At 33.8% G+C, this 26,766-nt stretch overlaps 1 protein-coding gene across 3 annotated transcripts in view; it reads left to right on the forward strand.

Moving 5' to 3' along the window:
• Positions 1 to 26,766, forward strand: part of IPO11 (importin 11) — a 200,795-nt gene that overhangs the window by 58,266 nt on the left and 115,763 nt on the right. For all 3 annotated transcript variants that reach the window (XR_003136545.3, XM_025446994.3, XM_025446993.3), the window contains exons 9-19: positions 260 to 330; positions 2,728 to 2,920; positions 3,617 to 3,769; positions 5,499 to 5,542; positions 7,285 to 7,375; positions 9,539 to 9,586; positions 10,690 to 10,795; positions 13,894 to 14,020; positions 20,113 to 20,146; positions 20,663 to 20,703; positions 22,249 to 22,365. Coding sequence is in view for 2 of the 3 variants with exons in the window: in XM_025446994.3 (XP_025302779.1) it covers positions 260 to 330; positions 2,728 to 2,920; positions 3,617 to 3,769; positions 5,499 to 5,542; positions 7,285 to 7,375; positions 9,539 to 9,586; positions 10,690 to 10,795; positions 13,894 to 14,020; positions 20,113 to 20,146; positions 20,663 to 20,703; positions 22,249 to 22,365 (1,025 nt within the window). In the remaining variant the exon portion in view is untranslated. The remainder of the gene's footprint in view (positions 1 to 259; positions 331 to 2,727; positions 2,921 to 3,616; positions 3,770 to 5,498; positions 5,543 to 7,284; positions 7,376 to 9,538; positions 9,587 to 10,689; positions 10,796 to 13,893; positions 14,021 to 20,112; positions 20,147 to 20,662; positions 20,704 to 22,248; positions 22,366 to 26,766) is intronic.

Consider the following 26,766-nt stretch of genomic DNA (forward strand, 5'->3'; position numbering starts at 1 on the left):
TACTTTAACATGTTTAGGATTAATTTTTTGAAACATGGTACTGGGGATTACTGTGTCTGTTAACTGTTAAACTTGGTACTGTTTTTTAAAAATCTTGATTAATTTTTTAGAGTTGGAAAAGTTCAGTAATGAATTTATAATAGAAAACATGGAAGAATGTATCTGATAGTATTTTTGTAAAAAGTTTTGTCATTGTTTTGATTGTGAATTTCTGTTGTATTATAAACTTATACTAATATTTGAATCATATTTTTAACAGGTAGAAATATAGGTACAGATAATGTATGTAGAGATAGACTAGAAAAGACCATCATACTTTTTACTAAAGTGGTAAGTTTTCTTTTTATCTTAAATATGTTTCTTAAATAAAATACGCATACTCAGATTTAATAAGGAAAATGATGTAAGCATATATTTGTTTGCGTGAAGCCATTTTCTGACTTTATAGCAAGCTAAAACAAAACAGTATTTTGAAGTATTTAGCATGCATATAATAATTAAATTTATATGCCATATAGCTGAGTCACTTTGATGTAAAAAAAAAATTCTAATAAATATCAGAGAAGTTGATTCCTCTGAAGCTTCTTATTCTCAAGCCTAGTGGATAAAAGCAGACATAAAGAAGGTGCCAGTGCAGCTAAGCAGGAGATAGATCATACAATACAGACAGTATAATATCAGGAAGTCCCTGTATTCCAAATGACAGATTATCATCATCAGTATCAAACATCTTCTGAATAGAATTATATGAGTGCCATGCGCTAGGCAATGTGCATACATTTCTGATAAAACTTAAGTTTTATAGAAACTGATTCTGATGAAATTTTGGCCTGGAGATGGTTAGGAGAAATACTTATTGTTGGGAAGACTTGGTTTGAGGACTGCATTGCACTAAAACAGGTTATTTGAAGGCAGGTAGCAGTATCTAAATCAGTAGCCTATTTTTCCTTTTTTCCTGAAGCTTCATTAATAAGATAAAGGTTGTCTGTTCCCCAGGAGGGGAGAAAAGGAGTAGAAATGAGCTGTTCTTATTTCTGTGGTTAAGTAGCAGTTATCTTTAGTTTCATTTCTCCTCATTTCTCACATTTATAGTTTAAATAACCTCCACAGCAAAAGCCACCCAATCTTCCAAGATCCAGCAGAAAATGGACTTAAATTTTTTAAGTTAAAAACAAAAAAAACCCCACAAAGTAAAATGACATGATGTGGTTAGTCACTGGAGCTGTGCAGTGTTCATAAATAATTTCATTTATGAAATTCATATTTATAATATCTGACTGTATGAAGGCTTTAAAAATTGGAATATTTCAACATACCTCCGAATAGAATTGAGTAACTTTGAGTCCCCTAGAGGTCATCAATTAGCTTCAGTATTTGCCAACATATGTTGAAGGTTAGCTCTGTTTTATCTGTATGGTTCTTCTCCCTCCCCTCCTTGCTGGTTTTTTTAAAAGCAAATCTCAGCTATCTTATTAGTATTATCTGTAAATATTTGAATATATGTCTTAAGTGTTAAGGGGTTTTAAAAAAAATCTAAAACATTTAAAAAGTAGGAATGACTTTTATTCTCATTTAACTCTTTAGCCAATTTTTAGCTTTTCTTAGATTTTTATAGTTGGTTTGTTTTAATCAGGATTCAGTAGTGTCCGTTCTCTCTGCATTTTTTTTTTCCATTGCTATTTATTTGTTGAGATAATTGATTTTCCTCCTAGGGTTTTTTTTTTTTTTTTTTTTTTCTGTTTTGCATTTGGCTGTTTGCATTCTGATGTGTTACTTACCATGTTCCTTTGTCTCTATTCCCTTCTTCTTCCCATATTTCTTATAAATTTATAGTTAGATATAGAGACTTGATCATACTCTTTTGCAGAGGAGGGCAAGGATGGCAAGAGTACTTACTGTGTTTTTCATATTGCATCACATCAGGAGATATATTGTCTGCTTGTCCACAATGCTGAGGGAGTGCTATCCATTTTATTTTATTTTATTTTATTTTTTTAAAGATTTTATTTATTTATTCATGAAAGACAGAGAGAGAGAGAGAGAGAGAGAGGCAGAGACACAGGCAGAGAGAAAAGCAGGCTCCACGCTCCATGCTGGGAGCCTGATGTGGGATTCCATCTTGGGACTCCAGGATCACGCCCTGGCCAAAGGCAGGTGTTAAACCGCTGAGCCACCCAGGGATCCTAAGAGCTATTTTAAAGGTCCTTAGCAGCCTTTCCCTGTTGACTATTTTAGAAGCTCTTGATGTGTTGATAAGGGATTACAGCATGATGGCATTCTGTTATTTTGTTTGTATTATTAGCCAGAATTCTTTCTCTTCCATCAATTGTTTGATACTTGAAATGTAGTTCATGCCGGAAAGGCAGGACAATTTTTTCACTTTTTGCTTTTATTTATTTGAAGTCCTGTTTTTTGTATACTTTAGACTTTTTGTTTCATATTTATCCATTGGTAATGAATTAAGTATGAAGTGGGTCTATTTTGGACCCCATACCAGAAATAATAGAATTTCTTGTCAGTAGTTAGAATCTGACATAATCCACATTATATGATGTATCCCAAGAAAGCAGTTACATGTGTATTACATGTAGAACTACATATATGTGGACTCCCCACTAAGGTTCAGATCTTGCCAGATGTATATTAGCAAAGTTATAAAATGTACTTGTGGATGATTACATTCCTGTATGGATTGGTGAAAATGCATTTTAATTTTCTTCTTTATAGCTTTTGGACTTCTTGGATCAGCATCCCTTTTCATTTACTCCTCTAATTCAGAGATCACTGGAATTTTCTGTAAGCTATGTATTTACAGAAGTTGGTGAAGGTGTTACATTCGAGCGATTCATTGTTCAGTGCATGAATCTTATTAAGATGATTGTTAAAAATTATGCTTATAAACCATCGAAAAATTTTGAAGGTAATGCCTTACTGGCATTTTTTCCCCATTATTTCTTTTTTTTTCTTTTTTTTCCTTTTATTATTTCAAATGTGAAGTAATTGCTATATTTCTGTATTTGAAATTCATTTATTTAAGTGTGATAAATACAATGTTGCTTAGACATGAAATAGAGATAAGGATTAGAAGTTTTAGTATGTGAGTGCCAGCTTTAAAAGCCATATAAATGCATTTAGTAAAATATCTTTTGTAGCATAATGGAAGATCAATGGAAGCCTGGGGACTTAAAGAACTAAGTACTTCGACAACCACTGCAGTTCATGTTATAAGCTGAATTTATTTGTACAATTAACATTTTTCTCTAATTTAGTGAGGTTACTTCTACACCTTGGAATTCATTTGTATGCATGTATACCAAGATGAATGAAGAATTCTTGTAGAAGAGAGAAATACATTTGTATCTAAGTCATTCCAATACGGTGTGATAATAGAGCATAGGAATGTGTAGACTGTAGTGGGGGGACAGCCGCAAGACTGGTGTGTGTGTGTGTGTGTGTGGTGTGAATAAAGAAGTGTCTTTGAAACTTGCCCTTAAAAGTGAAAATTTATATAAATCACTTTATCTTTCCCCCCAAGAGTGTATTTTTAAATTCATTTAAGTTAATCCAAATGTGGTAGAATGTTCGTGTGATTAACTTGAAAAATTTATTTTTCTAGATAGCAGCCCTGAAACTCTAGAAGCTCATAAGATTAAAATGGCATTCTTCACATATCCCACTTTGACAGAGATATGTAGAAGATTAGTCTCTCATTATTTTCTATTAACTGAAGAAGAACTGACAATGTGGGAAGAAGACCCAGAAGGCTTCAGTAAGAATCCATTTTTCTTTCTTTCTTTCTTTTTTTTTTTTTTTTTTAAGATTTTATTTATTCATGGGAGACACAGAGAGAGAGGCAGAGACACAGGCAGAGGGAGAAGCAGGCTCCCTGTAGGGAGCCTGATGCGGGACTCGATCCCAGGACCGGGGGAATCACAACCTGAGCCGAAGGCAGACACTGAGCCGCTGACCCACCCAGGTGCCCAGTAAGAATCCATTTTTCAATTTTTGTGTAGTTTTTTTCCCCCTTCCCTAAATATCAGTTTTTTTGAACGATATGCATAACAGCATTATATTTTAATATAACACTGTTGATCTGAGAGTCTTGGCTTTTAAAAATTAATGTGTCCTCTTTGTTATCTGATAGAACAAATTGAGAAGCTGAAAATGAATGATTTTTTTCAAATATGTAAAGTTTTCTCAAGAAAGAGGCTTTTTAAGATTTTAGATGTTCCTATGGACATACCATATAGTTTAAAACAAAAATAAAAATAAACTGTCTCTATTATCAGGTCAGTTTGTACTTTGTGATTAATATCATCTGTTTTTTATTTGTAGAAATTTTTACTTCAAAAAGAAATGAAAATTTCGGTTTTCTGAATAGGTCATCTTTATTTATTATTATTTTTAAAAGACTATTTATTTATTCATGAGAGACACAGAGAGAGAGGCAGAGACACAGGTAGAGGGAGAAGCAGGCTCCATGCAGGGAGCCCGACATGGGACTCGATCCTGGGTCTCCAGGATCATGCCCTGGGCTGAAGGCAGCGCTAAACTGCAGAGCCACCCGGGCTGCCCCGAGCAGATCATCTTTAAATTTTAATTTAAAATAAATTTTTTGATGATTAAAATATTTTTACAGGAGATCTTTTTTGTTTGAATTTTAGTAATAGAATAAAAGTATTAGGGTCCTTGCTACAAAAAATCAAGATATCATTTGTCTAATAAAGTACCTGTGTGTGAAGTACTTTCACCCTGGTGAATCATAGACCAGGTTTTAGCTTTTGACTGGGTGGTTTTGCATAGTTCTCTTCATATATTTCCTTATATTTTAAGAATGCTTGAAACATTTTGGAAGACTTTTCCCACTTTTTATTATTTAAAAATAATTTTAGTTCATTTAGAAAATATAACATTACACTGTATCTTTTTTTTGTTTTTGCTTTTTCTCTTAGCTAAAGTTTTATGTTTTATATTACTTTCTTTATGCAGTATATAGAGTAGTATAATATGAAATACGAATTCCTAGGTTTATAAAGGTCCCTAAAGTATTCTACATTTTTTAAAATCTTACTTTAAATATGGAAAATTTTGGAAAATGTGACTAATTATTTAATCTTATAAACCATTGTTATATTGGAATGAAATCATCTCAGGATTATAGTTATATTTCAGTGCTTACTATGTGCAGTCAGATGATATCAGATATTCTGGAAGTGACAAACACTTTGAGCATTCCTCCATAGAGAATTTTTAATGAAAATGAGAATGAGAAAGCTTAATCAAGTACTTGATGGGAGACTCATGTAGACAGATATGGTCTGTAGTATATAGTAAAGAAATCTGTGTAAGACCTTGTGTTTCCAAGGATTTGCTTTTGGTGTTATGTTTAAAAACATTCATAGAAATAGATTTGTATTATTTAAAATCTTTGTATTCCAAACTGAATTTTGGAAGCATTTTTATAACATGAACAACATGTGTTGTATTTTTAATTGCAGCAGTGGAAGAAACAGGAGGAGATTCTTGGAAATACAGTTTGAGGGTATGTATTGATTAAAAGAAAAATTGGTAGGGAAATGTGTAATGCTTTTGTAACTCTTAGTAGAGAATGATATTTTGTTGAAGATTGTAAGCATTAAACCAGACAAATAGTAAATTTTAATTTAGGAATCTGATAGGAAAATGACTGTTAATGCAAAAATAGGAAATGTTTTTGAAAGTGAAAACTAGGGGATCCCTGGGTGGCTCAGCGGTTTGGCGCCTGCCTTTGGCCCGGGGCGCGATCCTGGAGTCCCGGGATCGAGTCCCACATCGGGCCCCCGGCATGGAGCCTGCTTCTCCCTCTGCCTGTGTCTCTGCGCCCACCCCCCCTCTCTGTGTCTATCATAAATAAATAAATAAATCTTAAAAAAGAAAAAAGAGAATAAAAACTACTTTTTTTTGGCTGGAATGATTTTTTTTTCCTTCCTAAGTAGTTCAGTAATTCTGAAGTGTTTTTTGATACATTATTTCTTATACCACCTAGTGTGATTTTCAGAAACCAGCCCCATTGCATTTAATTTTAGAATGCTTTCTAAGCATATCTTCTTTTATATGGCCAACATTTGAGGAAAATTAATCAAATGTAGTCTTTGAACTATCTTTTTTTTTTTTTTTTAAGATTTTATTTATTTAATCATGAGAGACACAGAGAGAGAGGCAGAGACACAGGCTGAGGGAGAAGCAGGCTCCCTGCAAGGATCCTGATGTGGGACCCGATCCCGGATCCCAGGATCACGCCCTGAGCCGAATGCAGATGCTCAACCGTTGAGCCACCTAGGCGTCCCTTTGAACTATCCTTTTTGTTTGAAAAGTTGTGTTTACATAATTTACACAATTTGTTATTATGTTTCTAAAATATATGTTAATGTTTTTAGTTATGTAAGTTTGCATAGAAAACCAGAGAGATTATTAGAGAAATGATTAGTGCTTGAAATTTTTTTTAAAAGCTAACTTTAAATTTTTAAAAACATTCTTTTATGGAAAATTTCAAACATACTAAAAAAGTAAAATAATTATCATGAGATGTTGTGTATCTAAAACCCACTTAATCAGTTACCAACTCAAGGCTAGTCTTATTTCATATAAGTACATCCCAACCCCAACTTGGATTATTTTGAAGCAAGTATTTGAGGTGATTTATCCTTTTATCTGTACATATTTCAGCATGTATATAAAATTTCTTTTAAAACATAAAGCATAGTACCTTCAAAATTCGTAAGCCCTTTGTATTATGAAACATGGTGATTCAGTACTTTTCAGAACCAAAATGAACATTCTTTTCATATAGTTAACATTGATGTCTGTTACTGTTTGTGTCCTGAGTTGCAGTTGTTACTTATTGTGTCATTGCTAAGAAAATATATAATTTTTAACATCTTTGTTTCTGGACAGTCATTTATAGTACTAATTCTGCAAATGAATGTGATTTCAGATTGCTTTTTTAAAAGAATTCTTAATTAAAAATGTAAGTTATCTTCTCTCTGGAGTTTTACTTTGTGAATACATAATGCCGAATGATTGAAATAGTAAAATAACAGGTGTTAAGAATCAAATTGTAGTTTGACTTTCTTTCCTAATATATTTACAACAGTTGTAATCTACTTTATGTAAAAACATTAAGAATTGGAAATGTTTTTGGAGTTTAAGGATTTTAAGAATGAGTATTCTTTGTTTCATTGTAGAATTGATCAGTACAATATACCATTGTTTTCATTAGAAATTTGTTTTTTTTTTCCTCTCCAGCCTTGCACTGAAGTACTATTTATAGATATATTCCATGAATATAATCAGACTCTTACTCCTGTACTTCTAGAAATGATGCAGACACTTCAAGGTGAAGTATATTTTATGATACTTTATTAATTGGTGTTCACTTAAAATAATTTGAGTGCCTACATGCAATGCATTATTTCCTAGACCATATAATAGATGGAAATCTGAGAAAGACCTGAATGTGTTCTTTTCTAAAGGGATGGCTTTTAGGGTAAAGAACAAGAGTTGAAACTGACAGAGGTAGGCTTTGAACATGATAGTTGGATTTTGCTTGTGTAAACATATTAGCGGCATGGGCAAAAATAGTAGACAGTTAAGTATATTGCATGGGGAAGTAGTCTACCTGGAGCATGCTGTGGAAAGTAGTAGAAGAAAAGGTCAAAATGACAAATGTTGGGCTTAGAATGGTGGCAGTGGAAATGGAAAGAAGGTAATGGATTTAAGAAAGAATGAGGACAAAAGATTTTTGGCACGTGATCGTTGATTACAGTTTGTGCACAAGTAGTTATTATTAACTGCAGTTGATTGTTTCTGACTTTCCTGCTATTTTGTAAATTCCAGGAAGGGAAGCAGGGATCAATCTGTTTTGTTCACACATTCTCAGTGCCTGGTATACTCAGAAACTGTTAGTTGATTGACTTAGCAACTGATAGTGCTCGGCAAGGGAAAGTGATCAGACATGATCTTGAACTTTAGTCTTACTGACAGGAAGACTGTGATTAGTAGTGGTTGGTGATATTGAAGTGTATATAAGGAGCCTTGGGAGAGGAAAAGCATTCAAGGACAGAACCCAAGATTTTCACCTTCAGGCATATGGAAAGGCGAAGATCCTTCAGAAAAGCCAGGCAAGAAACTGTTGCAGAAGTGTGAGGAACAATATGGGAGTGAATCCTGGAGAGTTATTATTAGAAGTGGCCAGTGATGGAAGAAGCAGAAGGCAGTGGAATCTTCTGAGACAATAGATTATTTGAAATGTTGGGTCAGGAATAACATTGTTAAGGGATCAGGGATTGAGTAGGTGATAATACAAGAAAGTAACAGTAAGAGAAGCTTCTGTAGGGAAGGAAATGCCTCATCTTGTTTGTGGTAGTGAGAGGGCGGGTCACTTTTCAGGTTTCTGTTCTCTGAAAAACCTAATAGAGTGTTCTTGCTTAAGTTAGGAACCAAGGGGAAAAAATGGCAGGTTCTGCTGTGTTCATTTGTGAAGATAATTTGAGTGTTGTATTTTCATATGTGTTTATTTCTAGGGTGTAGTTATTTACTAATTTTTTAATGCAGGATTACTGATTCTTAAAGTGGATAATATTTGTACTACTTCAGATACTTTTTCTTTTCAGTTTAGAGCATCATTTCCATTTTCTCCTGTCCATTTATTATTTTTTTTAAACCACTGTAGGAAAATGGATAAGCTATTTAGATTACTCTCTGAGAAGTTGTGTGGTGGTAAGGTTTTTAGTGGTTTCAGAATTCAGTTTTTTTTTCCTGTTGTGGAGCAGTTGGCTAATTAGAGCTGTACTTATTCCAGTTTATTGGACTAGTGAGCTTCAGAATTCATATTTAACAATAGAAAAGTGTTTTGATGAGCTTGCTAGAATAATCTTTCTATTCGAAAGAAATAGACTTACTATGGAAACTGTGTTTTTCATGACTTAACCATGATACTCTTCTTTCTGGACAGTGGTGTGAGACAGCCAAGTTTTTATTCAGAAGTTTCCACCTAACATGATGGCTCTCACTTTCTGTCTGGACTTTTTCTTTTGTTGCCATCCTTTAATGTACTGTCATGACCTGGTTTATTTTTTATCTTTAGAGCTTCCTGTGTGAATGGCCTATGCTTGTTCTTTTTTGTTGGTTTGTTTTTCTTTTGTGGGATTCATCTTTTGATTCTTTCTCTTAAGAGTTCTCTTTTATAATCAGGGTATAATAAGGTATTATATGCTGGTTAGCACTTTGTGGCATATATTTTTCTAGATGTTGCTTGACATGAAAATTTTCAAACATGTTACAATGATTTTTAAAATTGTAGTATGGCCTTATGTCTTGTACTTGTGTTTTCTGATGGTGATGATAACAAAAGCTAGGCTTTCCCTTTATATCCATTTATATATTTAATGTCATGTAATTTAATACACTAAACAGAAATGAGAAACTAGTAAATCAAGTTGAAATAAGATGTCTTTTAAAAACTAGTTTTATTTACCTTTGCTGAAACTTATGTTTTCAGGACCCACTAATGTGGAAGATATGAATGCACTATTAATCAAAGATGCTGGTATGTTATACTAAACATTTAGAAATATTATTTCTTCAGTAATAAATGTTCGCTATGTCTGTTTTTGTTTGCTATGTCTGTTTTGTGGCAGGTGTTATGTGGAGAGATTGGGATACAGGAGTACCTAAAATATAGGAACTGTCTGGTGGGGGAGATAACCAAGTAAGCAGACCATGGATTATAGCATAGTACAAGCTGATTAATGGTAAAATAGGTGGCAGGTAGTCCATTGGAAAACCACAGGTGGTTTTGGCGTGCCTAGGGAAGGCTCTGAAAGAAGTATAATATGAGAACACCAGGATCAATGGGACTTAACAGGGATCCCTGGGTGTCGCAGCGGTTTGGCGCCTGCCTTTGGCCCAGGGCGCGATCCTGGAGACCCAGGATCGAATCCCACGTCGGGCTCCCGGTGCATAGAGCCTGCTTCTCCCTCTTCCTGTGTCTCTGCCTCTTTCTCTCTCTGTGTGTGACTATCATAAAAAAAAAAAAAAAAAAAAAATTAAAAAAGAAAAAAAATGGGACTTAACAAGGGGAGGGTCAGTGTGAGAAGAGGGTTCCAGGCAGAGGGAGGAGTATTTACAAAAATTTGAAGGGAGGTAGAGCAAGCACAGTTAAGTTTTGAACTGGGAATATTTTGATTTAATTGGAACATAGAGTTCATGGGCTGTGGTAAGAGATGAGACTGGAGAGGTAGATAGGGACCAGATCATAAAATATTGTGTCAATTTAGAAGCAGGTGTTATTTTATACTTTTCATAATTTGACTTTATTAATAATTTATTTGATTTTATAATTTTGATGTTGATTTTATAATTTTGACTTGTAAATGATTATAGTTTTCTGTTTGAAAGCACTAAGGAGTATTTAGGAAAAACAATATAAAGTAACTCAAATAATGACTCTAAAATGTCTGTCTAAATAATTTCTCTGATTAACATTGTAAATTTCCCTTTTTTATTTGCATATTTCGTGTTTTAAAGTAGTCCCTCAGAATTGGTTTTTTTGTTTTGTTTTGTTTTTAAGATTAGTTCTTAAGTAAGACACCTAACATTTGGCCCAGCATTTGAAATTAAAAATTTTTTTTTCCCAAATCTTCTTTGTAGTGTATAATGCTGTTGGATTAGCGGCTTATGAGCTGTTTGACAGTGTTGATTTTGATCAATGGTTTAAAAACCAACTTCTTCCAGAATTACAAGTCATTCACAATAGGCAAGTATAAAACTTTGTGTTAATAATACACTTACTTTACGTTATTAATTTTGTGATGAAGAAAAGGCATTAAAATTTCTTAAAATTTTTACAAAGTTATGGTATGACTTTGATAATAATCAAGTGTAGAATAAGACTTGAGTTGAAAAATAATGTTTTTTTTACTTCAATAGTAAATTGTAATATGTATAAAGTATTTGATGTAGATAAGATAATTTGCAGGAGGAAATTTTATATGAAGGTAAGGAAAGATGGAGTTCTCTGAATTCTAGAAATTTTTTTTCCCCTGAATTCTAGAAAATTTTTTTTCTAAATTCTAGGAAAAAATGTATACTGCTTCTTACACTAGTAGTCTGACGTAAATGGTGTCATGAATGATGACCAACTAATTGCTTTGGAATAACACGTGGCATACTGAAAGTGGGAGAGGGTAGATAAGGATGGAGAGACAACATGACAGAAGGCCTTTGGGCACACTTTAGACTTGGATTGGTTTGCCCTATTCAATAGTACAGAACTCTCTGATGTTTAGTGGCACTTTTCCCAATTATTATGTTTCAGATATATTTAAGTACATGACTAATTTTAGGTACTGAATGGCTAAAATGGAAGGGAGAAGGTCTTTCATAGTTTTTATAATTTTTTTTCTTGGTTTAGAATTAGAGACTTAAAAATTCCAAGAGACTTTGTTCTTGTTTTGAATTGTGTGTTTCTGTTGATTTGTTTCTGTAATTGTGGTGCCAATCAGAATGCCTAGCATGTAGTCATTACTGGACTAGCATTTTTTGGACTACATTAATGAATAAATGGAAAGCATCTATATATGGCTCATTTCATAAATCTTGAGAGCCATAGAATTATAGAGTTGGAGGTACTTTAAAAGTAATTTATTTTGGGGACGCCTGGGTGGCTCCGTGGTTGAGCATCTGCCTTTGGGTTAGGGTCGTGATCTCAGGGTCCTGGTATTGAGTCCCGCATCGGGCTCCCCTTTTGCTTCTCCCTCTGCCTGTATCTCTGCCTCTCTCTCTCTGTGTCTCTCATGAATAAATAAATCAGATCTTCTTTAAGAAGTTTATTTTGACCCACTTAAAATCAATATTATACTATATGTTAACTAAGTAGACTCTAAAGAAAAACTTGAAATAAAAAGAAACTAAAAAAAATATTTTTGACCATTAAGTAGCTTTTTATCTATTCAGTCAGCATATATTTTCAGTTGTGTCCTATAAAGTCTGTGGTGGATAAGATGGCCTGTAACTCTGCCCAAAGGAAGCTAGTGAGCCTCTGATGTAGAGAAAACCTCCATTAGGAAGACACATGTGCCTTTGGTAGGAACACACATGTGTGGTTTGATTATCCTTAAACCTCGGAGGCTATTTATTCTTGATCTCTGTTGTCCAGTACAGTAGCTGCTATATATAGCTATTGAGTGCTTGAATTGTACCTAATGCAACTGAGGAAATGACTTTAATTTTAATTAACTCAAATTTAAACCGAAAGACTGAAGAGTGTAAAGTGTATGATAATATGTTGCATATATTAAGGTAAATAAAAATATTACAATTTCACCTGCTTTTACCTTATTTTAATGTGGGTACTAACATTTAAAATTGCATATTTGGCTTGCATTATGTTTCTTCTGAACAGAGCTGATCTAGTCCAGCATTTCTCAAAGTTTAATGTGCATAGTAATCTCTTGGTGATCTTGTATCTTACACCTACTAATTTAGGTTATGTATTCAGATCTGGGTCATATTGTATGATCCCATAATGCTTCCAGGATAATGATGCTGCTGGTGCAGGGAGCACGTTTTTGAGGAACAAACTGTCCCCTAATTTTAACTCTGCTCAGAAGTGACTGTGGTCTAAGTGAACTTAAAATTTGACCTTTCTGAGCTTCATTCTCTTTATCTGGAATACAATGTTGAATGTAGCGATCTCAGAGATCTTGATTCAGAATCAAGATGGTTCTTTGGGTCCTCCACTACTCTGCACACAAGTGTTTACTTCTACCTCTGTGACTTTGTTTAAATAGTCACTATTCTTTCAAATGGCATTTTTTTCAGTTTTCAGCCCCAAACACTGTTTATCTTAAAGGTTGTTCAAATCCCATTTCTTTCTACGCACTCTTCTCTGTTCCTTTTCTGAAATCCTATTAGATAACTTTATGTTCTTTAATTCTTTTAGGTGGGATAAACCTTTTGAGGGCAGAAGTACTTAAACACATTTTTTGCATCTTTGATAAGTATATCTGTGTGCTTGATTATCTTATCAAGATATCTGATTCTCTAAAAAAGTGGGGTATGTTTATTAGCTTATTCCATTCATACCCAGAAACAGTTACTATCTCACTACTAAATTTTGTATAGTATCAAGAAGAGACTTTGTGGGTGGAATTCTTATACATAGTTGTTATAGCTTTGTGGTTTTTCTCCTTGCCTAAAGAAACTTCATTGCCTTTAGCAAAGGTGGTCATAAGAAAGAAAGAACTATGTAAATATGTTACTGTAGATGTTTTACAGCTTTTAAAATGTAAATCATTATTTTTGATAATACGAGTCACATTCTGTAATAGGGCACTTTTAAAAAAATTAATTTACCTAAAATCAGCGGAGGTTTATGTGAATATTTTATGTAAATGTTGAAATCTCTCACAGTGTTCTGGAAAATAATCTGTAAGATTAACAGAATTGGAATTGGAAAATTGAATACAGGACTTCCTTTTATTATTACTTTTTTGAAGCATCTCTAGCTTTAGGGTTTGGGACATTAGCTACTTAAGCCTTTTCAGATTAAATATTTTTGGTCATTTGAGGAAACAGAAATGGACTTGATTTTTATGTACATATTGATGTTACAGTTTTTAAATATAAAATAATTATATTTACAATATATCTGTCTACGGATTTTCAGTTTTTATAGATCAGAACTTTGTTAGTATTTATACTGTGGTATGTTTACAAGTAGCTTTTACACTTTTATAAAAGAAATTGATTGCTTCTTTACCATATTTAAAATTTAAATGAAAAAAGTATACTAAGTGAAATAATCTTAGTAAAATATTTACCATTTAAATTTCATGATTTTTCCCTATCCAGGTATAAGCCTTTGCGACGCAGAGTGATTTGGCTCATTGGTCAGTGGATTTCTGTGAAATTCAAGTCTGACTTAAGACCCATGTTATATGAGGCAATTTGTAACTTGCTTCAAGATCAAGACTTAGTGGTATGCTCCTTAAATGTTTTAAGACTTTTTTTTTTCTCTAAGTTTAACCTATCTTAAATTTCAAGTTCAGAAATGGTTTTGATGTGTTTAGAATTTTGGTGACCTTTCACTGTTAGAATTTTTCCTTGTGAGCAGTTTGAGGGAAGAAAGTCCTTTGATTATTTGCCCTTCTCATCAATATTCAATGAAAAAAATTAACCTTTACTTTTCTAAAATTTATAATTTTTTAGTAAGAATAAAGAAAGTGTGTTAAGATCCTTTTTAGCTTATTTTTTTCTTTTTTTAAAAATTTTTAAAAATTTTTTTCTTAATTCAGAAAATTAAGATTTTTATCATTCTCACATTTATGTCATAATCACTTTCATCTTTACTGTTGATTCTTTGTCTCTCATTTTTGTAGGTTTTTTTGTGTGTGTATGTGTGTTTTTCTAGCCTTTGGAATTGTTTCCTTTCTGACTTTTTCTTTATTTACAGTGTTGATATAATATTTTTGTTTTGTTTCTGAAAACTTGATAATAGCTTCTTTGGTGCCTTATTACCTTAAAAGCAGTAAGTTTTCTGCTCTAATATTTAGATCAGTTACTTAAAAAGTTGTGTTTTTTTGTGTGTGTTTTTAAGAAGTTCCACATTGTGTAGAATAGTTTTTTTCCCCCCAAGTGGTCCTTTATTTTATGCTTGAGTGAACATATTTATGACTTATTATAGATTGTCTTGGGCTTAGATCTGACTCCAGCATAGTCTTGAAAAGATTAAGTTTGGTTATCTTTTTCTGAGTTTCAAATTATTTTAGGTGAAATTAAGTGATTTTGTCACCCCCCGAATTAGGCTAAGATCTTATTCAATCATTTCTCAGTATACTCCTTTAAAAAAATTTTTGAACCCATCCGGTAACCCTGTTTTTCAGCAAAGGCTTGGGCCATACTTTTCTCATTTTCACATGTGTACCACATAAACTACTTTTAATGTTCAGTGAAGGAAAACATAATTAGAAAGGTAAACCTAGTAACAAAGCTCAATATATTCCAAAGGCAAATAGAACTGATCTTTGGATTTTTATTTAAGCATTATGTACTTTGTGTAAATAATTGAAAATTTACTCTAAGTATCATGCTGTAATTATTACGTATTTTAATCAAGGGAAGTTGCAAGGGAATCCCCTTTTATTTTACCACGTTTAAATTCTTAGAAGTTTGTTAATAAAACCTAGTTGTTGCTGAGATTACTGATTATTGGACCGAGTTTACTTTTGTAATAACTGTGAAGTATTTATAAGACTTAAATTTTTGTTTTCTCATTTGGAAACACTATTTGCTCTTCTGTCAGAGGTATCAGAAAGAAGGCATTAAATGTTTTATGGAAGTGTTACAAAATGATGAAATTTCAGCTAAGCTTTCTTTGGGAAAAACTTCTGTTTTGGGGTCTTATACTCATTTTTAATGAATCTTTTCAGAGGAATAAAGAGAACAATGAGCTGTTTAGTTCTGCACTTTAAAAAAGGAACATTAATCACATACAAACAAGTATTACTGGAGCAAAAGAGTTTCATGGGCTAAATATTCCAGTGGTCCTCTTTATTTTAGGATTGACCAGAAACTTTAAAATGTACATCTGCATTGTGACTATCCAAGATGACAGATAGAGTAGTATCCAGGGCATACACTTAGAGAAGATGCTGCTTAGGTTCAGCTCTTGCCCTTTTCCCGTACATCTTCTGGTGATTTCCTCTCATTTTTACATCTTCTACAGTTGTTTTATCCTGCCACCATTATTTTGTTACTACTTCTTAAAACTGTTTAGTAAGATCCCAAGTTAATGTTACACACTTTGGCCTTTTGGTGTATATAAGATATACAACTTTAATTTCAACTTGTGAGAAATGCTGGCTGATGTGGGAAGGTATATAATACATAATACATACACATACAGGGACGCACATATAGACATATACACAGGGTACACATGTTGTTTGCAAATGTGCATGTGTTGTGGATAGATAGGTACTGATGGATCTGAATATTCGCTGGCTTTCAGAATCCATATTCTCTTGCTTGGGATAGATTTAATCCTGTGTGGTTGTCTATGTGGTTTCCAGATCTTACGGTTGTCTGTGTGGTTTCCAGATCTTATGGGTATGTTATTATAAGACTGGCTGTGACAGGGACACCTGGGTGGCTCAGCATTGACACCTGCTTTTGGCCCAGGGCGTGATCCTCAAGTCTTGGGATCGAGTCTCGCATCGGGCTCCCTGCATGGAACCTGCTTTTCCCTCTTCCTGTGTCTCTACCCACTCTCCCCACCCCGTCCCCTGTGCCTCTCGTGAATAAATAAATAAATAATCTAAAAAAAAAAAAAGACTGGCTATGACAGAGTATAAATAATGCAGCAACTAGAGAAAGCACCTTCTCCATTCCTATACTAGGACTCCATAAATCTTATAATACCAGAGGCCACTGGGTGGAGTACATCTCCATTTCTGAAAGTTGCATGATAGTTTGACATTATCATTTGATCTGGGGAAATATAATGCAAATTGAGTGACTGTTTTTTGCTTTAGGTGAAATATTTAACTTTTCCTTGTTAACAATTTGACATGTTAGAGATAGCCAGATTTTATAAACTAAAACTTGATGTAGGCGTAATGAATAAGCATTTATAGTTATTGCAATATTTGGAAACTTTTTGTAATGAATGTTGGGAAAATTTGGTAGGATTTAAGATAATTGCTACTTTGAAATTTTTTACTTCCGTGCTTATTTTTGATTCATATTTAAAAGAGGCTTTTAACTTTTTAAAACTTAAGAATTATAACAAAGGGAAAAAATTCAGTGACTATCATAACAAGCACCTATGTGTGCGCCTCCCAGTATCTATTGTAATAATTTTCCATGCATATTTCAAATACTTAAGAAATAAAGCCTTCCAAATGCAGTTGAGTCTCGGTCTTTGTTCATTATGACAAATGATGAACACTCTTGTTCCATTATGTTTTTGTTGAGTAAAGGTTTTTAATTTTAGTGGAATCGGATTTCTGGTTCATTCTTTTTGTTCATTGTTTAATCCATTTCTTTATCCTTGATTCTTTACATGGAATTTATTTTTGCCTATGATAGGAAGTATGGTTCCATTTTTATAATTTTTTAATAAAGACAACAGTGTTACACTATGCTATTATTATAGTGTAAGCAAGAATGACTAAATTTTAGATGAGGAGAACCTTCTTCTGTACTACCCTAGATGGTCACTAACCAGAATGTTTGATTAATATCTTGGAATTTTTTGGTTTTTAAAGTTTTTGAGCCAGTTACGTCTTTAAATTTTAGAAATTACAATTTTTTTTTTCAAGTTTCACTTTTGACTTCAGTTATTTATGCAGACTTCAATACCATAAGCAGTAAGCTACTAAAAATTAGCATTGGTATACTCTTTCACCCTTGTAAAAGGCTATATGAAAGGTGAATTGTGGTGCAGCCAGATTTATAGTTTGGAAGTAGGGTGTGGGGGTGTTGTCTCTCAAGCAAAGAAATTGTGATTTGTATGGGCAGGTTAACTACCACTCTAGAAATAACCAATTTTCGAGATGGAAAGCCAGTTAATGGCATTAAGAATGGACTTTGAGTGGCATGTACAGAACTCAGCAAACCCTGAGTGTACAGTGCGAGGTGCAACTGGGATTGGGCGTCCGTATTTTAAGGGTGCCTGGAGATTCTACTGTCTTCTCCTTCATTTCTCTATTGCTCTCAAGCTTTCTTGGATCCTTCCAATGTTTCTTATACTTTGATGGTACTTCTTTGTCCCTGTAAAGGAATTAGCCTGTTAAGTGTCAGGTTTTCTGAGATTTCAGCGGGACTTAGGATAAACTTGTAGGCTGAGTTCACAGTGTTGACCCACTTCTGGACATTTAGGATTTCATTCTCCTTCAGAGGGATTTATTCTTTGAAAAGTCATATTTAGAGCACTTTGTTTTCTTTTCTTGCATTTACTAGCAAGTATTTATTGAACAATTAGCATCCTAGGAATTATTAGACTCACTTTTACCAATTTTCTCTCATATTATCTGTCTCTTCATTCCATAAATGTGAGTTTTGACTTTTCCTTATTATGAATCACTGTGAAATTCATACTGTCTCTCTGTGGTAAGGACTTCCTGTTTCTTTTATAGTTCAGGAATGGCTAATTTTGTACTTATTTTTGTCATATTTTATTTTGTTTTTGTTTTTAAAGATTTTGTTTATTCATGAGAGACACAGAGTATTTTTGTTATATTTTAAATGTGCCTCTGTTTTCTTAAACTTTGGGGGATTTTTTGTTTTCCCTCCTGATTTGGCTTCCTAGTTATGGAGTTAAACTAGAGTACAGGCCAGTCATCTCAATTCATTCCATCTCTTCTATAATACTACCCTGACTTCTCGGGTAGGTAGGAAAAGAGCCAGTTTTTATTCCAATGATTCTTTTGATTCCTGTACTTATTTGTGTAGATGTCAGGGGTATGAGTTAGGTGCTTATGTGGTCATTCAGTGGAAAAAAAAAATCAAGAGAATTAAAGGTTATTATGCTGGCAGTTTGTCCTTTTTCTTTTGGGGGGTTTTATGTCCTGTTGTCTGTGAATTTAATTATTTACATAGTGCCAACTGTATGCCTCACACTGTTCTAAATGATGACAATTTAAAGATGACCAGCCAGTCCATGTCTTCAAGGGGATTATCCTGTTCCTAAGATTTTCAAGTTTGACATTTGTATTGATAATTATTTAATACCTGGGTGGCCAGTACCCTTCAAGAGTATAAGTTCTCCGAGGACAAAAACTAAATCTCTCTTAAAGCTTTTTTTCTGTAGCATCCAGCATATTGCATGGAAGATAGTAGTTCCTTATTGAATATTTTTAATCATACGAGTAGACCCTGTTTTCATTAGGTCATTTTGTGGTAGACCACTTGCCATGGTACTTTGCATGTATTAGACAATCAGCAAATTTGTTACATTATTTAAAAGTTTGAAAATGTTCACATTTTCTTTAGAGACAATGAATAAAAAGAAAAGGCAGGTGAGAAAACACCTGTCCTGTAGGCTCTTAGATCTGTGATTTTGGCAGTAGAGTACTTAACATTTCGTGAACGTGCCTGATCAGCCTCTTGGGACTTCAGAAGCTCCTGTAAAATGATTAAAACATTTCTTTGTGAAAAATGGCTGCAGAGAAAAAGCCAGTTGCTGTTACAGGTACAGGAAGTGTGGCAGCTAAGAAAGTTATGGCTCTCAGCTAGGAAAGAAATGTTTCAAATACATTGTTTTATAGAGTAGAATATAGAATTTAGTCATGGCTTGAGTTCATGTCACTTTTCCTGGAACTCTGGGTGTGGTAGCCTGTGCCAGATTGGCTGACCAAATCACAGGTAACAGTTGACAGAGAGTACTGGGGAGGTGAGGCTGTCGTGATGTGATTTGCTGAGGGAACTTGCTGATACATGAAGAAAATAAGTTCAGGGAAGGTCAGGAATTTGTACAAATCTTTGTGTATTTGTGAACTTTGAGATTTAGAAAATCTCAGAATCTGTTGGGATAGTTCAAGGATTTCCTGTAATAGAGGTTGCAGATGGGAACGTATGTTCTTCCTCACCCTTGCTCCTCCTCCTCTTCCTCTTCCTCCTCCCCCCGCCTCTTCCTTCACTCTTCACTGTACATCTTCCAGTCTCACCAGCCCTACCCCATTTGCCTGTTGTTTGTCCTCTGCGGTCTCACCCTTCTCTTGCCCTGTAGCAACCCCCTTGTACTGTTCTCTGAGTCCCCCACTCTCAGCACACTTACGGCAAATTATTTTTTTCCTAGAGGCACCCCCTGGATTAAAGGCGCCTGAAATAAATTATGGGAAACTGAGAAGGGTGGGAATGGACACTACCTTACTTTTTCTTTTCAACTCTTGTTGCACAGTAAGAGGAATATTCTTTTATTTCTAGATGTTAACTTGCTCTGTGACTTAAATCTTAATGAAAAGAGTAGAGTGATTTAAATTCTTTTGCCAGTTGATATTCATGATATTTAATAGCTCTAGAATTGTTAAAAACTAATAACATACTTTTTTTTTTTTTTTTTTTTTTAAGGTCCGTATTGAAACAGCTACAACCCTGAAGTTAAATATCCTTTAAGGAATTTAAAAATACTTCTTTGAGTTGGGGCACCTGGCTGACTCATGTGGTGGAGCATTCAATCCTTGATCTTGGGGTTCTGAGTTTGAGCCCCATGTTGGGTGTGGAGATTACTTAAAAATAAAATCTTGAAAAAAAAACAAAAACAAAATCAAAAACTTCAGGGGCACCTAGGTGGCCCAGTTGTTTAAGCATCTGCCTTTGGCTCAGGTCATGGTCCTGAGGTCCTGGAATCAAGCCTCAGACTGGGCTCCCTGCTCCACGGGTAGTCTGTCTCCCTCTCCCTTTCCCCCTGCTCCTGCTCTCTCTTTCTCTCTCTCAAATAAATAAAGTCTTTGAAAAGTAATACTTCATTGTGAAGAATTTTAGCAACACATTTAAATAATTTTTTGATAAAATTTGTTAGTTTAAAATATAGTTTTTGAATGGTTTATTATATTTGAGTTTTAGATATATTTTGTTCCAATATATTTCATACATTCTCAGTATTCCTTAACTACTCTACCTGTTGATGATTTTGAATTTAGAACAGATCAGTTTCTACCGGTAAGAATATTTATTTTTAAGATTGATAATAATTTCTGCTTATGTCCTTGGATATTAAATGTCATTTTATAACTGAAATTATATTTATCTGTTATTGATTAGAGCCAAATTTAAAAGTATATTGGATTATTTTAGAAGTAATTGTTTTTCAAGTAATTTTGATTTATTTTTGTTCTGCTTATTTTTGTTTAGCTATCTTAACTGTCTTGGAGTTGACACACTTTTCTTTTTTCACAATTATAAAGCATCTACTTTGATTTTATCTGTGTCTGTTACTTTTAATCCTCAGGTTATCCTCCATCTACTTGTTTTCATCTTTATGTCTTTATCCAGCATTGGATTATAAGTTACTTGAATAGCAGAACAGGAAGTCTTCCTCATCTTTTTATTCTTCACCTAACCCCCAGCAGTAACATGGTGTTTGACTTAATTTAATGGTGGTAGTATTTCTTCTTTTTTAAGATTTATTTATTTTAGGAGTTGAGGGGAAGAAAAAGAAGGAGAGAGAATCTTAAGCTGACTCCTCACTCAGGGAGCCCAATGTGGAGCTCGATCTCAGGCATGTGGGTAGTATTGATTCTTAAGATTGGGCAGGGGGACCTGGTGGCTCAGTTGATTTAGCCTCCAGCTCTTGGTTTTCATTCCGATTGTGATCTCAGAGTGCTGAGATTGAGCCCGGTATTGGGCTCTGCCCTGAGCGTGGAGTCAGCTTACGATTCTCTCTCCATCTGCCTCTCCTCTCTCTCACTTTAAAAAAAAAAAAAGAAGACTGGGAAAGAAGGAAGCTATATGATAATAAAATGTCTATCTGTATTTCTTGTGTAGGTCATATATGGAGGTTTTTCATTAGTAAAGCAGGGTTTTTATTATGTAGGTATTTTTGGATGAAATAAGTATGTTTTAGAAATCTTAAAAGTGAACTAAATATCTGAAAGATCACATGTTTGTTTTATGTAAATATCTAGCATCCTGTGATTTGTTAATTCCTATTATAATTTTGTAATATAGGAGTTAATAGCCAGGCATAGGATATTTATTTCTTAATAATAACCATCATCCTTTGAATAATAAATACATGTGTACAGAAATTGATATCCCTGTGCAGCATATGGTAAGGGCCACATAGAGAATTGGTATTCGAGTATAGTTATTGATACTCCTTTTGCAAGGGACTTTGCAAAACAAAACATTCTGTGATTGACAACGGGAATGTATGGAAGGCCAAAGATAAGAAAGACACTGTTAGCAGTTTAGTTAGTGGTATGAAATGTAAACACAGAGTTTAGATACAGTCTTCTGAAAACATTATTCAGTTTGTGGATGAATTAAGTTTTAAAATGGATCCATTGAGCAGTAATAAAAAAGAATCACTATTCTAAATATTGACAACTTGAACAATTTGAAATTACATAAGTAATGCTGAGATTTTGTTTGCTCATCTTTTATTTGTTGCTTTGACATTATGACTTAATTTTATTTCTTATTCCTATTTGTGAAGATACTAGTTTCTATTCTGACCCTCTTTTTTTCCCTGTTTACCTGCAGTATTTGGAAACCATGTTCACACTACTTTTTCAACTACTGCAGCAAGTTACAGAATGTGACACAAAGATGCATGTTTTGCATGTGCTTTCTTGTGTGATTGAAAGAGTCAACATACAGGTAAATTTGTTGTAAAACATTAAATGTCAGAGAAGTAAGCGTAGAGTATATGTAGAATGCATATGTAGAGTATATTTTTGCTTTATGTACATTGTTTAAATGTTAAAACACGCATTAAAATCCTTATAAACTATATGGTTCCGATTTCAGTTATAATGACATGTGTACTTGAGTTTTAAAAAAATGACTTGAGAAAATTAAAATTTTAATTTTAAAAAATAGGATCAGTAATGTAGAAGTATTAAAGCAGAATTTTATCTCTTAGTAGATCCAATTTATATTTAATAATACTTCTTAAAATTCAAGGTGTTTGAGGACATAGCCACACATGTGTCAGCAAATGCAAATATTCTCAGAGGGTGATTATTTTTACCTTCAAAATTAAATGTGTTTTGCAGTTTGGTCTACATTATGTACATGTTTAGTTTAATATAAAAATGACATGTAAGGTCTTCAGCAGTTACATTATTATTTAAATTATTCAGCTTCTCTGTCTCTCCTATTTGTGTGAAAACTTGGTAATCCAAGAAACTATCCTATAATTATCCTAGTAATTTCTCATATCCTAGTTTACCACTTCATCCTTGCTTGAAAAGTAGTGCAGTAAATCTGTGAGATATTAGGGAAAGACAACTGAGTTCATCTACACAGATTTGGAGTTTATTCCTGGGTCATATAGTGAATTCTGATACCTTGAGCTGGCAACTGATGAGAATTGCTATAATTTCTAAATAATGACAAGTTAAAAACATCTGTGCTAAGTAATTTGCATATATTTCTTACGTAATCCTGACAAAAACCTTTGGGTGAGGGTTGGAATTTATTATCTCAGTTTGAGATTTTTAAGGAATTTCTTAAAGTACATACATCTTAGTAGTATTACTGGTATTTACAGTCAACATGCAACCTCAGCAGCAGTTTTTTAAAATTCAGTTAACATATATTATTGGTTTCAGAGGTAGAGTTCATTGATTCATCAGTTGCCTCTTACATCCTGTGCTCATTACATCCCAGTGCTCATTACATCCCGTGCCCTCCTTAATGCCCATCACCCAGTTACCCCATCCCCCTACCCTCTCCCCTCCATTGAGACCCTCAGTTTGTTTCCTATGATTAAGAGTCTCTTATGGTTTGTCTCCCTTTCTCATTTTGTATTGTTTTATTTTTCCTCCCTTCCCCTATGATCCTCTGTTTTGTTTCTTAAGTTCCACATAATGAGTGAAATCAAATGATAATTGTTTTTGTCTGATTGTCTTATTTCACTTAGCATATCCCCTAGTTGAATCCATGTCATTGTAAATGGCAAGATTTCATTCTTTTTGATGGCTGAGTAGTATTCCATTATAGATACATATACTGCATCTTCTTTATCCATTCATCTGTGGATGGACATCTGGGTTTTTTCCATAGTTGGGTATTGTGGACATTGCTGTTATAAATATTGGGGTGCAGACTATATTTGTATCTTTGAGTAAATACCTAGTAGTACAGTCCCTGGGTTGTAGGGTAACTGTATTTTTGACTTTTTGAGGAACTTCCATAGTGTTTTCCAGAGTGTCTATACCAGCTTGTATTCCTACTAGCAGCTAAGAGGGTTCCCCTTTCTCCACATCCTCGCCAACACTTTTTGTTTCCTTGTTTATTTTAGCCATTCTGACTAGTGTGAGGTGATATTTCATGTAGTTTTGATTGGTAGTTCCCTGTTGCATTTTTTCATGTGTCTTTTGGCCATTTATATGTCTTTGGAGAACTATCTATTGATGTCTTCTGCCCATTTCTTGACTGGATTATTTGTTCTTTGGGTGTTGAGTTTGGTAAGTTCTTTGTACAGTATGGATATTTAACCATTTATCTGATAAAATATTTGCAAAAATCTTGTCCCATTCTGTAGGTTGTCTTTTGGTTTTGTCGACTGTTTCCTTTTTCAGCTGCTCCAGTTTTGAGTCTCTGTCAGTTACTTGGAGCAGATATGGGTCTAAGTGTCCAAAAATAATACTAGCTTACAATTTTCTTAGCACTTGGGATTCTTATTACCTTATAGCATTTCATTTTGATATCGGCTTATAAAGAATTTTGAGAGATTTTGATCACAGAGATAGTTGAAATTCCTTTAAACTAATTTCAAGTGCCTGTCTCTGCTCTTTAGTTTCATTGGTCTTTAACTGTGTCCTTGTATATAAAATAATAAAGATAATTCTTTATTATCACCTAACTCACAAGACTTCTTAACTATGAAGTTATTACAAATGCGCATTATTCTTTAGATCATTATACAGATGCAATCAGTTGTTTGTTTAAAAATTGATTATAGAGGGGGATCCCTGGGTGGCTCAGTGATTTGGCGCCTGCATGGAGCCTGCTTCTCCCTCTGCCTGTCTCTCTCTCTGTTTCTCATGAATATATGAATGGAATCTTTTTAAAAAAATTAATTATAGAAACAAAGTTTGGCCACTTTTTATAATCTTATTTAGATATCATTTGGCAAATGAGAATATTAAAGATTTCTTTTTATGGAAATGAATTTTCTTACCTACATCTTCCTAAATCTCTAAATCTTTTTATCCTAGGTTGAAATTCCTCATGCTTAATAAGTGTAGAAGTACTTTTGTGCTATTATCCATATGCACCTTTCAGAACACCAATAGCCTAAGCAACTTAGGTGACTCTGTCATCAGTAAATAATGAGACATCAGTAAATAATCAGTAAATAATTGTCCAGTAGTAGTTTGTGTTTTCAGAAGTCAGGTAGGAAATGGTTATGAAAAATATTTTCAGTAGTCTGATTCTTGAACTTTCCTATGTTAACCTTTGAACAGCCCCATGATTTATATATCTTTCACCTATGCTTCATATGCTAAATTTGATTTTTGTTCATTAGGTTGTAAATAGGTTGACCCATCTTATATCAGTGAGATGACACATAGGGTTTAATTGTTAAGTTTCGAAGAAGCCATCATCTTCATACTGTAAATTATAATTATTTAAAGGTTATATTTTCTCTGCTTTTTGAAAAAGTAGTCAAAAACTTACAATTAATTATTCCATTGCAGCGATCCCAAAAATACATAGAAAAAATAAGCAATCATTGGGCTTGGGTCTCAGGCAGACAATCTCTAAACTTACGCATTTCTGAAGAAAAGGAAAAAAATTTTTTTTTTTTACAAAGGACAAAATTAAAGGGCCTGTGTGAAATATTAAATATTCTGTCTAAATTAGGTCAGGGGATCCCTGGGTGGCTCAGTGGTTTAGTGCCAGCCTTTGGCCCAGGGCGTGATCCTGGAGTCCCATGTCGGGCTTCTTGCATGGAGCCTGCTTCTTCTTCTGCCTATGTTTCTGCCTCTCTGTCTCTCTCTCTGTCTCTCATGACTAAATAAAGTCTTAAATAAATAAATAAATTAGGTCAAAATGATAAGGTGTCATTGAATATTTACTTCTTAAAATCCTCCTGTGGATGGAGCCCTTGTTAAAACACTTGTTAGGCTTTCACCTACTTGATTTTCATATTTACAGTAACGTGTTACAAAGGAAAGTAGATGCCTCCCTCCCTCTTTGTGATGAACTAACTCCTAAGACTGTGCTTCTCATAGTATCCACCCTGCATTCTTTTTTCTTTTTGAATAGAGAGGCCAAAAGATGAGTGCGTGTAGTATACTTTCTGATAGTTTAGTTTCTTTTATAAGGTTGCTATTACTTAGCCTGATGTCTAGAAAACATTCATAATTCCATGTGTTTTTTTTTTTTTTTTAGATGTTGAGCAAATAATTACTATTGGCCTACTGAAAAAACCTGTGCACTGTAATCATTTTCAGGATTGTGTATGGGCAGTATTTTTTTTTTACATATCTTTTCAGTGAAATACTCAGATGTACAGAAAAGTTGCAGTAAATCAACACCCATGTATCTTTCACCTTGTTTTCTCAGTTATTAACATACTATATTGCTGTTTTTAAAATTTGTGTGCATATAGAAATGATTGTTATTGTTAAACCATTTGAATTTTAGTTTTGAGTATCATGGCACTTTACTCCAAAATATTAGACCTCTCCTCTTCTTAACCATAACCATGATTAGATTCAGGGAACTTAATATTAACGTGGTACTGTTGTTGTTGTTGTTTTTTTAATGTAGTACTGTTATCTAATATCAAGTCCATATCAGATTTCCTCAGTTGTTGCAATGATGTATTTTTTAACCTCTTCCCTTTTAGCCTAAGGGAATGTGTTTGGCTCTTCTGTCATCTGCTAATCTGCTGCCTGTGCCCCCGTTTTTGGGGGATGTCTTTTGCAACAGTAACTGGGTGATTATTGAAATTCTGTTTTTGGGGCAGCCCCGGTGGCGCAGCGGTTTAGCGCCGCCTGCAGCCCAGGGTGTGATCCTGGAGACCCTGGATCGAGTCCCACG

This window comes from Canis lupus, chromosome 2, assembly GCF_003254725.2.
Source record: "Canis lupus dingo isolate Sandy chromosome 2, ASM325472v2, whole genome shotgun sequence".
Lineage (NCBI taxonomy): Eukaryota > Metazoa > Chordata > Mammalia > Carnivora > Canidae > Canis > Canis lupus.